The sequence below is a fragment of the Protopterus annectens genome, chromosome 9.part0 (genome assembly GCF_019279795.1).
Source record: "Protopterus annectens isolate FY-2018-M chromosome 9.part0, PAN1.0, whole genome shotgun sequence".
In the NCBI taxonomy this organism is placed as follows: Eukaryota; Metazoa; Chordata; order Ceratodontiformes; family Protopteridae; genus Protopterus; species Protopterus annectens.
Window position 1 is genome coordinate 700783385 of NC_056743.1, and position 14822 is coordinate 700798206.

The 14822-nt window shown below is 34.9% G+C and overlaps 1 protein-coding gene across 1 annotated transcript in view; it reads left to right on the forward strand.

Annotated features, from left to right (window-relative positions):
* The window catches only part of LOC122811464 (HLA class II histocompatibility antigen, DO beta chain-like), a 99764-nt gene that overhangs the window by 60725 nt on the left and 24217 nt on the right, over window positions 1-14822 (forward strand). The window contains exon 3 of the mRNA XM_044083319.1: window positions 2926-3207. Within this exon, the coding sequence (XP_043939254.1) occupies window positions 2926-3207 (282 nt within the window). The remainder of the gene's footprint in view (window positions 1-2925; window positions 3208-14822) is intronic.

Here is a 14822-nt window from a genome sequence, read left to right on the forward strand (position 1 = left end):
GTGATCACTGTCTTTAAGCTCCTTTTATTGCTGGGAACAAAACATTCATGTCACAAAAGTCACTTCAGCACTTTCATCCTAAGTCGGGACTTATCTGGCCATTAGGTTCTTATTAAAACTATAAACCCTAAATATAACTTAATATAAAATACTGTAATCAATCAAAGTTATATATTAGCAAGCTTCAAATTCCCACCAAACTCAGTTAACTCCACAGAAACATACACCACAGCACTATACCAGCATGTAAACAGCTGCATAGATGCAGCTGTACTGCACAGGAACATGTGCAGGGCAAAACCCAGAAACAAACCAACATGGTGGAACCATAATATCAACAAGCTTTATAATAAAAGGATGAGAATTTTAACAAAAAATTAAAAGGGAAATTCCCAGAATGTTAGAGCCCTTTTTGCCACAGCCAAGTTTGGGGATGAAATAGCTACCCAAGCCAAAGACAATCACAAGGCATTTTTAGTTATGTTTGTAATCTTAAAAGTGCAATGTATCAATGTGCTGAGCTCATTATGAATAATGTTACCTACACTGGGGCTGAAGATATTGAGAACCTACTGGCTGATAAATTTAGCTGTAACTTTGCTCATCTCTCCCCTGCATCTACCCCTCAAGATATACCTTCAGCTGGCTTGCCACCAGCTATCACAGAAGACCAAGTCCTACAAGCACTATCAAAAGCTAAAAATACTGCATCGATGGATCCTGACAATATCCCTGGATGCATCTTAAATAGCATGAAGCATGATTTAGCCACACCCCCTAGCATGAAACATGATTTAGCCACACCCCTAACAACACTACTCAATCACAGGCTCCATACAGGTTTTGTACCAAGAGAATAGAGGACAAGCTACACTCATTCCTCTCCACAAGGAGGACCTTCCACAGACCCAGGCAATTACAGACTCATAAGTCTGACCAGCCTCATATGCAAATCCATGGAAAGACTTATCATGGAATTAATCAATCAGAATATAGGGAACCTCAAGACACTGGACCCATCTCAGTTTGGATTTGTGAAGGACACTACATACTTACTCATCCTGGTGGATTTTTTTGAAAAGATCAAGGAGTGAAACTAAATGCCAAAAAATGTGTTATTGTATCCTTTTGGAAGTCACCTACCCCAAAGAACTACCACATTAACAATACTCCCCTAAGAGTTGACCCAGTTGTATGTGATTGGGGAACTTATGAGGACAGTGACCTAACTTTTGACCAACTTGTTCATTGTTGTAAGAAAATTCTTCTATATTGCATAGATTATAAACAAAGGGATTGTTTCTAGATCTAGGAATGTCATTGCTCCCCTTCACTCAGCTCTCATTAGGCCAGTCATTGAATATAATGCCTCTTTTGGAATTTATCTGTTCATACAAATGCAACAACTGGCATGGCCACAGAAATACCTTACTAAAAGGATACAAGGCCAAAATAACATGTTCTACATGGACCAACTCAAAGCTCTATCACTATATTGTGTATCCTATAGACTGCTTTGAAGTGATCTGTGCCTGGCATACATGGCATCCTCTGACCCAATATGGATCAATTTATTGCACATCAGCAAATCAACTGGCAACAGAAATACTCAGTCCAGGGATATAAACCTCTTCTGTAACATTAACAGAATAGTTTGGAGGGACAGATATATTTTACAGAGGATACTGCTGCTTTAGAACACACTCCCCATCCACACATAAAACAAAATGTCATCCCTGTCCATATTGAAGCACAACTTGAATCTATGGATGGGAAACAGAACATTTACCCAAGGACTACTCCCTGTAGTACTAATGGACAGAGGCAGCTCCTAAATGCTTTATTCCATGAATGGGTTCCCTCAAATTATCTATGGTATGATCCCATTTATTCTCTTTAGGGGTGATATATAATTATCAGCCATGTGATGGGTAAGGCCAAGCTCTGACCAAATGGAAGGGTTTGATTCAAGCACCAAAAGGGAAATTGGCTAGGTTGAAAATATCAAAGTAAGTTAAGAAGAGAGGAAAATAAATTGGTGAAGTTGTAATCTTGTGATCTAATTTTAGCTTACTAATAGTTTGTCATACTGCAGTTCTCATCACCAGGGTTTTAGAATGAGTCTGAGGAAGGCATAATACTAGTGAGGAGTTATGGATGAACATCTGGAAGACTGCAATCCTTGGTGGAGTAGTGCAGTCTGAGAATTTCCCACTGCACACTTGTCTCTTACTGGACACTGCATAGCAGCCCTGGAGCATGTATGCATGTATGTGTGTGTGTGTGCATGTGTACATGCATTTCTCTACATGCAGCAGTTGTGTATGACTATTCATATGGCAGAGTATGTTGTCTACCACTGAATGTTACTTCTTAGGATGAAACACGAGAAGCACCAAAAGGGTGAAGGTGTTTATCTTTCATCAACTCATCAACTACCCCAGATGTTTTTGTTAAGAGAAAGGTAAAGGTTATGGAACACACACTGCTCAAAGATTAGCCATGTGCTGAGGATCCAAGCAGTATTACAGCTAGTACTAGTTTTTTATGCAGGACTTGCACTATATTGCTAGTAGACTTGTACAAATAATCCTTTGATGTTTATTGTTGTACTGCATGGGCTTTTCAAAACACACACACACACACACACACACACACACACACACACACACACACACACACACACACACACACACACACACACACACACACAAAACTAAGCAGCAGGGCTGGATTGCCAGGACTACTGCATAACCATCAGTTTGTTATTGAAGTATGCAAATGTCACATTACATTGTTGGATTACTATTGACAAGGGCCACACATGGCAAACTTCCAGCACACATTGTATTAAACACTTTTTTGCAGTGATTATCATAAGAAATGATAAGTATCTTTTTTTCTTTTTTTTTTTTTTTTTTACAGCACAACCTTCTGTGGCAGTAAACACTGTTGTTCCTCAAACCACTACATTCACAACAGCACTGCTATGCCGTGTGGATGGATTTTATCCACCTGAAGTTTCGCTTTCATGGCAAAAAAATGGAGAGATGATCAACCAGTCTGTTTACATAAAACCAATTATGCCCAATGGTGATTGGACCTATCAGATTAGTGCAACGGTGGAGTTCACACCAAGCAGGGGTGACTGTTATACCTGTTTGGTGAACCATGTGAGCCTTGCTGCACCAATAGCCATACAGTGGAGTAAGTTGGAATTCTATAATTATATATGTGAATTGTGAACTCAGAGTGAATAATATAGCTATATATTCCTGGATAATGATGAATGACAGCAGTAACCTTTTCTGTAATTGTTTTCCACCAACTTAAGCTGTATTTGATTGTTTAGGAAAATAATGAGAAGATGAACTTAAATCCTAGAATGCAGAAAGGTACAACATACTGTGCTAACCTGTTCTTTGCAGGCTTTCATAGTATGTTAAGCATTTGTGATTCAGGAACTGCTGTAATGCTACAGACGTGCAAAGGCATTGACCTCTTGCTCAGACAGTACTCTGTCCGGTGATGCCACATGCAATACAGCAGTCTGGGGAGATGGATAATGCTAATTAGCCATGTGCTCTCTTTCAGAAACATCTCAGTCATCTGAATAGTATGGTAGAGTGATTCAGAGAATAGCTAGAGTACATTCTTCCATTACGCAATGAACCAGGTAGTATCCTTTCATGCTTACATAACTCCTTTAGGTCAAATAATTATCTTTCTGTTTCTAATGGTAGGTCCTTGCTATCAAAATACTATCCCTTATCTTAAGTCTCCCTGTAGGTAGCAGACGGTATCATTCAGTACTCTTCCCCTGTAATTTAGTATGCTCATTTTTGCTTAACTGTGTCTCTTGCATTGCAACTAAAGTAGGTTTCTATATCTCTTAACTAGATTTAGAAACTTCATCAGTATAATCCAAAAAAGTGGAAGCGGACAAGTACAGCAAAAGCACCGACTGTTTATTTATAGTAAGCGCTTTTGGCTAAGGATATTCCTCAGCCTTCTTCAGACTAAGACAATGAAGTACACACAGCAACACTTTATATATAAAATGCATATACGAATTAAGACAATTAGAATAAATTAATTGTCTAAATTAATTAACTACCTAGCTAACTTCAAGCCCAGATTTTAAAGGGCTAGTACCTGGTAGTACTAAAATTCACGTATCTGTTAACTATTTTGCATTTTAAAAATAAATAATGTGTTTTTTACAAACATCTTATAAAAACATTTTGTAAATTAAAAATTAAAAATTAAGAAAGAAACCTAAATATACTACGGAACTCCTAGGAATATATAGTTATGCCCTGTATAACAAAGCTTTAACAGATGTTGTTGGTCTAATACCAATGAATAAAACACTTATATACATAAATAAATAGATTCATGAATATAAAAATGATAAAAAAGGCTCATCTCCTTAGTGCTTTTAATTTGAGAATGCATTTTATAGATGCATACTCATTTAAACCTGGGGGTAAATGTGCAAGGGTGAACGTCTGTAAACAAAAAGGAATGCTCAGGATGTTCACAAATATGCCTTGCAAGTGCATTGGTTAAGCCCTTTCTCCCTATGGCATACAGATGTTCATAAATTCTTTTCTTTAATGACTTCTCTGTTTTGCCAGTATAAAAGGAGGGACATTTCTTGCACAAGGCAACATACACTACCCCCCTGGAAGAACAAGAGGTATTTTGGCAGATTAGAACATCCTGAGCATTCCTTTTTGTTTACAGCCGTTCACCAGGTTAAAAGTCATATTAGGGGTGGCCCATGGCAGTTACGGCTGGAAGAACAAGAGGTATTTTGGCAGATTAGAAACAGTCCGTGCTTTTGCCCTACTTGTCCGCTTCCACTTTTTTGGATTATTCGTGGTTTTAACTTCGATTTGTGTCTTTTGGAAAATTCATCAGTATATCAAGCTAATCACATTTGTTCCATTTCTTTTCTTCACACTTCATGTTGATTGAAAATACATACTCTCCTGCCTCCCTAATGGTATCATGGTACCCGACAGCACAGGTGTATGTTAAAGTATTTATAAAAGTTTCATTTTGTAACCCGAAACCTTCTGATGAACTTCATGAATAATAAAGGATGAAAGAGCTAAACATATTTTGGTACTGAGTAGGCATTCTTTGCTATTCTGGCATTTCTAGGTGTTATTTAGTCAATTGCGTGCCTTTCCATGAGGCTTTCAGTTGGTTGTTATTTTGTTTTTGTTTATTTTTTTTTGGAAAAATCTCACTGTTTGCATGGCTGCCCCAGTACCTAACAGCAGACAGCAGTGGTCACTGTAGTTTTCCATTTGGTAGTGGAATGGATCTCAGTGAAGGTGATGCTAATTTAGAAGTTATGGTACATAGTGTACTGGATGAGTTGCTTATGCAGGCTTTGACCCATGTGATCGGACAAGCCCAGACATTCCTTCAGAAGATAACGGAGAATCGAGTTTCACCAAGTTAGGGTGCAACATTTAAAACTGGTTAACTTGTGTTCCAGTGATGAAGCAACAGTAATGATTGAAAATTTTGGAGCATTGGAAAATGATTTTATTAATGCTCCAGTAGAAAACCTGTTTTGTTGTATGGCAGTTGGAATTAATGTCGGACAAGTATGGCATTCTTCTGAGACTGCTACTAACTATAAGTCCCTTATTTTTGAACTTGAATGCAAGTTGCTTAAATTAAGATTGCTTGAATATGATGTGTTTCTTCTCCAGCAATGTGTAGAATTAAAACAAGTTCTGTTGGGACTTACATTTTTTAAAATTTCCCAATGGTATCATGCACAATGACCTAATATATAGGGAACTGGTTGAGCTTTATAGCAATTCTGGTATAGAAGCGTTGAAGCTGCTGTTTAAACATAATACCCAAAGGCTGAGCTTATATTGAAATAAGTAATTGAAGTAAATGGAAGTGTTTAAGGGCATAAAGCCTTTGGGTCTCTAACTTCCCTGCATAAAGACATATGACTGTTGTTGCAAAGAAGAAGAAAACATTAGAAAGAGATTTTGTGGCATATTCTACAAACAATGCATATCCTGTTAAAAAGAAATTAAACTTCAGGACTTTCCCTTTGGCCTCTAAGCCTACTACCACAAACTTACCATCAAATGCTTTAGACATTAGTGACTTTATGCCATTGACGGGTGAGACTGTTGGAAATTCATAAAAGCTCACTAGTAGAGTGGTACCATAGAAACATACGGCCCAGATAGAAACAGCAACAGTACTTTAATGAAGTTAAATGCTTTCATCCCTGTTAATTAGAGACTTCTTCAGAACAATACAGACATTTAAATTCATTCTTTTATATCCCAAATAGTCATCACATGACTAGTCACTCCCATTGGGAACCTATTATTTCACCATTGCTTACTTCTAATATATTAATAGAAACATTCTTTCATGTTTTAACCATCAAATAAATTAATTTACAAACAATAAATATAAAATCCTAACTCTTGTGGAAGCACCTTCATCCTAATAAAAATACATTTAACAAAGAGTATATATAAAGTTACAAAAAATGAATAGAGTGAGATGTAAGAAAATGTTTTAAAAGTTTTTTAAAAGCCTATACATTGTTTAGAACCTCCTCATCCTTTAAAAAAACAGTAAGTGTTATGTGTGTTGAACATAGGAAGCAAAAGTAAGATGTTAAACATGAAACGTGTTCTCAAATGTTGGAAAATATATGTCAATATTCAAGTCCCCGCACTTCATATACCCACCCCTGTTGTATCTAAATCTGTAGGGCTCTCTGTCTCAAAACTGGCTTAAGATTTGTAGACTCATTTAACTCAGGTAATGTGGCCGCATTCAGTCTAAGCTGCCAGTAAAATTCCTTTAAGGCCAGGTCATTTTCCCAGCACCCTTCTCTAGGGTTCTTTCTAATTATCTCTGTAATTCCAAACCTGAATTTTCCAAAAGAATTACAGTTAGCAGTGTGCTTGTAGAGGGCTTTGTTCGGATTTTTATGTTGAATCATGTATAGATGTTCATATATGCATTTCCGAAAACATCTTTCTGTTTTCCCAATGTAAAACTGTGAACATCCTGAATACACGGCGATGGACACTAAATCCATACTTCCACAATTACCACTAACTAATGTAACCAGTTGTGGAGGCTGGCCCACAACCACTTCAATACCTTCCAAAATGTAAGCACAATATCTACATGCTCTACATTTTTGTGTTCCCTTCCCATTACAATTTGAAGTACAGGATGTTCCGACTGTTAGAAATTCTACAAGTGATATATGAAGGGATGAAGCTGGTGACCAATGAACTTGATTTTCCTTATCCTTTTATTGTTTATTTGTCCACAGCAAAAATGAAAGAATCCACAAGGGGAGCAAGGTTGACCAAGGGGCGACAGTGTTAACACCATTGTGGCATGTATTTAATTTGACTTCATTGGTTCATTTGGATGTACAACTTAATGTATTTGGGAAAGGGTTTACTTTTATACCAGCAAAGAGAGCTAACATTATAGATTTGGTGGTTGATTTAAAGCTGTTTTTCAGAAAGATAAATATACAGTATATTGCAAATGTCATCCCTAAATTTGGGGCAAATGTTATTTGCAAAAACAAACAGTACATGTAATCCTCCCTTATTGTCTACATTTAAATGTGTTTTCCGAATTATATGAAAATGATTTTCATTGCCTTCTAGAAATAAATCCAAAAACAGATTTTATAATTTAAGTTAATCTGAACATGAAACACTTTTATTATTAAGTAAATTGAAAGATATAAGGTTTATGAAAGCTGATAAAGGCAATGGTCTAATTATTATGGATAGTTATGATTACTAAAAACATATGATGCAACTTCTTGATGATGTAAGCAAGGACTTTGTTAGGAGACATTTCCAGAAGTTAGATGATGTCTTATTATATTTATTAAATCAGCGGTACCGTGATAGTGCATTAAATGAATTTTTATATGTTGAACAACCAGAGTTAGGATATTTTTTTTCGTATCTCTAAAATTCATAAAGATTTTAGAAGATCACCTTTTAGGCCCATTGTTTCTGCACATCATAGTAAAACTGTTACTATAGTTTGATGTGAAAGTACTGTATTAAGCAAGTTAGAACTTTTCAAATTTGTTACATTTTATAAAAGATACAGTGATGATTTTTTTTATATGGACAGGAAGTAACAATGAGTTTGATTCATTTTTCAAAGAAATTAACTTGAGTATTGATTGGCTGTCCTTTGTTTTTAGTGATAAAGGATGTACATTTACAAATTAGATGTACAAAGCAGCAAAGATTTCAGTAGCAAATTCCCACCTTATCTCCACCCTACTTTATGCCTCTATACCATCCTAAGGCAATGCAATCTAAACAAGCTAGAGATCTGCTACAACAAAATCATCAAATTTGCCACAGGGGCATCCTACCGTAGTCACCACTGTCTTTCACTTGCTGAACCAGGCTGGCTTGAACTCCCTCACCTCCTTCAATGGTATCAACTCTCACTCACCCACAAACTAGTAAACCATCCACTAAATGTCCCATCCCTCCAGAATCTACTCCAACCCTATCGCACCACCACACCACTAAGATCCAGCAACAAAAATCACTTGCAGATCACTAAAGCCAATAACTCTGTTGGTGAAACACTATTCTCTTGCACCATAGCCAAATTATGGAACTCCCTCCCACCCACAATTACCTCTGTACCCTCATGCACCCACTTCAAAACTTTACTAAAAGCGCACCTAAAAACATGCTGGCTATGTCCTTGCAACTCCCACTCTAAAATCACCCACCCCATCCAACCACTACCTTTCTCTCCACTCCACTAACTACCTTGATTATAGCAAGCTCAGATGCTCATAAGCCTAGTACTTATTATACAGCAGGAACTTCTTATCGTAACATTTGTTAATGTCTGTTATGTACTTCACATATAAAGATTCTAGTTGTCTACTGATGTACTAAGTTCTTCATCTGTAAATATGTTGTAAGTAATTGCTATGTTATATTGTTAATCGTTATGTAATCCAATGTAACTACTGTATGTTTATTTTAACTGTGGAGCTTTTCTCCCCAGGCCTCCGCTGAAAATGGACCTACGTCCAGTCGGACACGCCCGGTCAACAAATGTAAATAAATAAAATAAATAAAAAATAAAATAAATAAACATTTGGACTAAAAACAAATAAATACTGTAACTCCAAAGGTGTGGTTTATTTGGTAATGTGCAACTCTTGTCCCAGTTTCTCTGCGGGGAAAATGATCAGGAGATTTCCTGGAGAATTTACAATCATATGTTTACAATTAAAAACAAAGATCAAAACAACGCTTTGGCCAAACACTCTTTAAGTTGCACCAGTTTAAAAATATATATATATATTTTTACATGATTCAGTTAGCTTTGATTACTTTTCAGGGAACTGCAATGTCATTTTGGAATGCCATGAATCTTTATGGCAGATTAAACTGAGAGCTGACCATGATCCTGGTCTTAATGAGAGTGTAAATATTAAATGCTTTTTATTAGCCCAAAAGTTTTATTGAATAAGTCTTTGAATAAGTTTTTACATTCTTACATACATTATATCATTTTTTCTTTGTTCATGTTTCATTATTTTATGCAAATAAGTCTTCTTTATATTATTACATTTTCAAAGTGAATTTTTAAAGAAGCACCTATATGTTCTTGCATTGTTATTGGCTGTTTTCTAGTTACGTGTTTTTTAGTATTCTTTTTAAACTGCTGGCTTTGTATGCATTTTAGTTTCTGAAGAAGTGCTTTGTTACTTATTAAAGAACAAAAGCACTAAAATCTGAAACCTAGTCTGAGACGGTTTCCTGCTGGTTATACACTAGAACTTTTCTCTGGTACAAACTAAGTAATGTCAACTTTTTGGATATTAACATTGAAATGGACACTAAACAGTGTTAGTCTGTAAGTAATTTACATAGCAAAAAAAACTTTACTAATAATTACTTACATTTTGGAAGTCAACACCCTCAGTTTATGAAGTGGAATATTATTAAGGGGTAGCTTATACATTTGGATAGGCTGATAAGTGATGATGGTTATTTTATTACTTAAGTCAATACTTTAATAAACATGTTTTTGGATAGGGGATATTCTAAAACTAAAAATAAATTAGAGTGGATTAAAGATGACGTCATTAACCTTAGGACTGTTAAATTTTCCCGCATTTTGGTTAGTGGATTTACTCTGAAAGGAAAAGGTAAAAAAATCAAATAATTTTGAGAGAAGTCGTTCCTTTTCATTTCCCATTAGTGTAGATTTTAAGGAAATTCAAAAAGTTATGGTAGACAACGGGAAAGTCATTTTAGGCAATTTTTGACTTGGCCAAAATTGTGGGTGATCATCCGCAATTTATATATAAACAAGTTAAAGGGTTGCTAGAAAATAATGTACCTAGTTATCAATTGGTGGGTATGGGACTGGCAGGTACCTACCCATGTTTAAGTTCTAAGTATTGCAGATACATTAATTCTACACACACTGTTTTTTGTAAACACTTAAATCAAAATATTAGAGCCAAGGCAGGTTTACTTGTAAAAGTGCAGGAAACATTTATTTAGCTAATTGCTGCAGCTGTGAGAGGTTTTATGTAGGGAAAACTATTACAATGTTGTCACAAAGAGTTTATGAGCATTGAGCAGCTATTAAAAAGAAGGACGTCACAAGTGCCTTACTAAAACATGCCATAGAATGTAAAGATTAAAAAAAAAAACATTTGTTTTTGTATTAGATAAGGCTGATCAAACACCTTTTATGAATAGTTCTAATAATGTATTAGAATATAAGGAGGTAAAATGGAAAATTGCATTAAGGACAGATAAAGAGCCTGGTTTAAATGAAGTTATTAACATTAAATGCGTTTTAAAGAATATATTAATGTAGCCTGTCACTTAACATGTATACTTGTTATTTGAGCAGTGAAATTTTAAACTTGAAACTTCATTGGTTAATTAATGTGATTTAATTTTTTTCAGGTGTATGTTAAAGCATTTATAAGGGATTTGTTTTGTAATGGGAATTGTTCTGATGAAGTTGAATAATAAAGGATGAAAGTGCTAAACACATATTGATTGAGCATTGTTTGCTGTTCAGGCATTTCCAGGTATTATTTAATCAAAGTTATGCCTTTCCATGAGGTTTTCAGTTGGTTGTTTTTTAGTCTTGAAAGTAAGATACTCCAAATGGAAACCGCAAACTTGTAAACATAAAAATAATAAAAAACAGTCACCAGAGGAAAAAATTGATGGTCTTCCACTTTTAATACGCCAACAAACATAGAAATACCAAACGACTAAGCGCTTTCACCAGGCTACAAACCATTGGCTTCTTCAGAGTCATTTGGTTTAACATCCACAGTTCATTATATATAAACCTTTAATTACTTAATTGGTTACATCATCAATTAACCCAATAATTTAACTAACTTCAATAATAAACTCAGTTAATGTATTTTCACCTTCCCTACACCTAAAATTTAAAAACTAGAAACACTGTAATGTAAAAAGATTTTTTGTTCATATCAAAGTTAAAACTGACTTGAAACAGTCATGTTATATTAAAAAAAAATACAAATTTGTAAGCAAGACGTTCAACTTATTACTATTATTGTAACCCATAACTTGTAATATATTTACATGGTTACACTAAAAAACTGTCTTTCATTAACATTTTAGACCTACTGATGTTTACCAAACTCTATTCACCATAATAACTGTTAAAATAATGTATTTTTCAGTTACACTTGATTTGACTTTAATTTTAAAATGGGCATCAGAGAAATAGCGTCATTTAAGCCAGGCAACTTCAGGGCATTTAATCTTAATTGCCAGGTTGTCTCTAAAGCTCCAACCTTGTTGTTGATATCACAACCCCTTTCACCCATGGTTACCCGGCCTACAATAAAGAATGTAAACTTCTTAAAATTCTTACACATTTTTGAATGTAAAAAAAATGAATTATGTTCATCTTTTCTATTAATACATCTCAGATGTTCTGAAATTCTATCACGCAGCCTCCTAATGGTTTTGCCCACATAAAATCTGTCACATGAAATGCATGAAGCAACATAAACAATGTTTTTGGTGTTACAATTACATATCCCTGGACATGAAATTGTGTATTTAAAACCATAAATGCATAAGTATGTTCCCTCACTTATATATCTAAAATATTTACACATGGCACATTTCTTCATACAAGATTTTCTATTAGTGTTAATTTCTCTTTCAAGTAAACCCTTTATGTTGTTCCCTCTACTGTAAACTATTGATGGTTCAGGTCCTAGAATAACTTTAATGTTGTCACTAAGACAAAACTTCCAGGCATATCTCAAACTTGTCACCAATTCCTGAGCTCTATCATTGTATTTAAGTATAAGATTGGCCCCTAACTTTTCTAAGTTTTTCTCACTCTTTGTAATAGGTGCCATGTTCCATATAATGGGGTGTAACAAGTTTCCCTTTTTCTCAAAATCTCTCTTTTGATGTTTAATAATAGTTTGAGCAGGTACCCCATGTCCAAGAACATTCCTATTAACTTGTATAATTCATTTTTAAACGTTGAGTTGCCACTAACCAATCTAGATGTTCTCACCATTTGGCCCTTAATAATGCCTTTCCTTTGGTGATGGGGGTGACAACTATCAAAGTGTAATAATGAGTTGGAATATGATTCCTTTCTGTAAATGTTACTACATAAACCTTGACTTGTTTTTTTGATAGTTATATCCAAAAAATTAATCTCCTCATTGTGCCATATATGTGTAAATTTAAGAAACTCTGTTGTAGTGTTTAAATAATCAATAAATTCAATAATAGAGGTTCCTTCCCCTTTCCATAATATTAATATGTCATCTAAAAATCTATTGTATGACAGTATCTTGTCTTTATATTCTGATGGAAAAATGTATAATTCCTCCCAGGCAAGTAATACTAAATTAGCAAATACTGGGGCCCATTGCTACTCCCGTTAGTTGTTGGTAAATTTCTCCTTCAAAACCGATGAAATTGTTCTTCAAGACCGTTTCCATAAGGCCTATAAGCAAATTGATTCTATTTTTGTCCATCTTCTTACTTTTTGAGAGACTCTTGTAAAACATAGTAAGCCCTTGTTCATGGGGAATAACTGTGAATAGATTAACTACATCTACTGTTAAAAAAAAACAAAGTTGTTGTTGTCTTTAACTTGTCTAAGCCTCTCAAGACAGTGCCATGAATCTCTCAAAATATGTCCAGCTTCTTCAACTACTATTTTAGACCAAGTGTCCACAAATGAAGCAAGGGGCTCTGTCTTAGAGCCCCTAGCTGCAACTATCGGTCTAAATGGAGGGTTGCTCACCTCTTTGTGGACCTTGGGAGTGCGGAACATAACTGGCAAAGTTGGAAATTTTATCAATAAGTAGTTGAATTCTATTTCGTTACTCACCCCCTGGAAAAGTGCATCCTGAAAAAATAGGTCTATCTTTAAATAAGCTCTATGTAGTTCATTTTTGATGTTCTCTTATAAGTAGTCTCATCATTAAGAATATTAGCCATCCTACTCAGGTAGTCTATTCTATCATAATTACCATCCCCCCTCCCTTGTTCGGTTTCATAAACCTATATTGGTTGTTTTGAGATAAATTTTTCAAAAACGACCTTTCTTCCTTTGTTAAATTGTCCTTTATTAAATGCCCTGAAGTTGCCCAGCTTAAATGACACTATTTCTCTGATGCCCATTTTGAAATTAAAGTCAAATCAAGTGTAACTGAAAAATACATTATTTTAACAGTTATTATGGTGAATAGAGTTTGGTAAACACCAGACACTTTTTAGTGTAACCATGTAAATATATTACAAGTTAAGGGTTACAATAATAGTAATAAGTTGAACATCTTGCTTACAAATTTGTATGTTTTTTAATATAACATGACTGTTTCAAGTCAGTTTTAACTTTGATATGAACAACATTTTTTTTTAACATTACAGTGTTTCTAGTTTTTAAATTTTAGGTGTAGGGAAGGTGAAAAGACATTAATTGAGTTTATTATTGAAGTTAGTTAAATTATTGGGTTAATTGGTAATGTAACCAATTAAGTAATTAAAGGTTTATATATAATGAACTGTGGATGTTAAACCAAATGACTCTGAAGAAGCCAGTGGTTTGTAGCCTGGTGAAAGCGCTTAGTCATTTGGTATTTCTGTGTTTGTTGGCGTATTAAAAGTGGAAGACCATCATTTTTTTCTCTGGTGACTGTTTATTATTTTTATGTTTTTTAGTCTTTACTTCATCTTTTTAGTCTGTCAAGAGTTTAGTCTGAAAAAAAACACAACCGAGTCAACAGCTATGAGTAAAATCTCTTGAAGGACCAGTAAAAGAGATTTTACTCACACCTGTTGTCTCTGTTGTGTTTTTTTTGTGTCTGAAGATCTTTTTGGAGTTTTTAAGAAGTTTAGTCTGGTAAGAGTTTTCTTACAGAAAGCAAGAACTTATGCATCGATTTTTTCTTTGTTCTTTTTCCTATAGTTTTTCCTGACTATTAAACATTTTCCTATTAGCCATGTGCATTTGTACCACCCATCTTGGGTATTCCCCAGTGAGGATAGAAGCAGGCAGGGTGTCCACAATGCAGGCAGCCTCAGCAGTGATTCTGCCCTAACCAGCATCTTAACAATGGTGGTGTGTTTACTTTAGGGTGGACCCCTCTCATGGTTAGGGAAATAGATGATCAGCATCATCACAGGGACCACATTGCTCTCCACAGTGTGGGTGTATGTTCTCATATACTTGCAATGAGATCT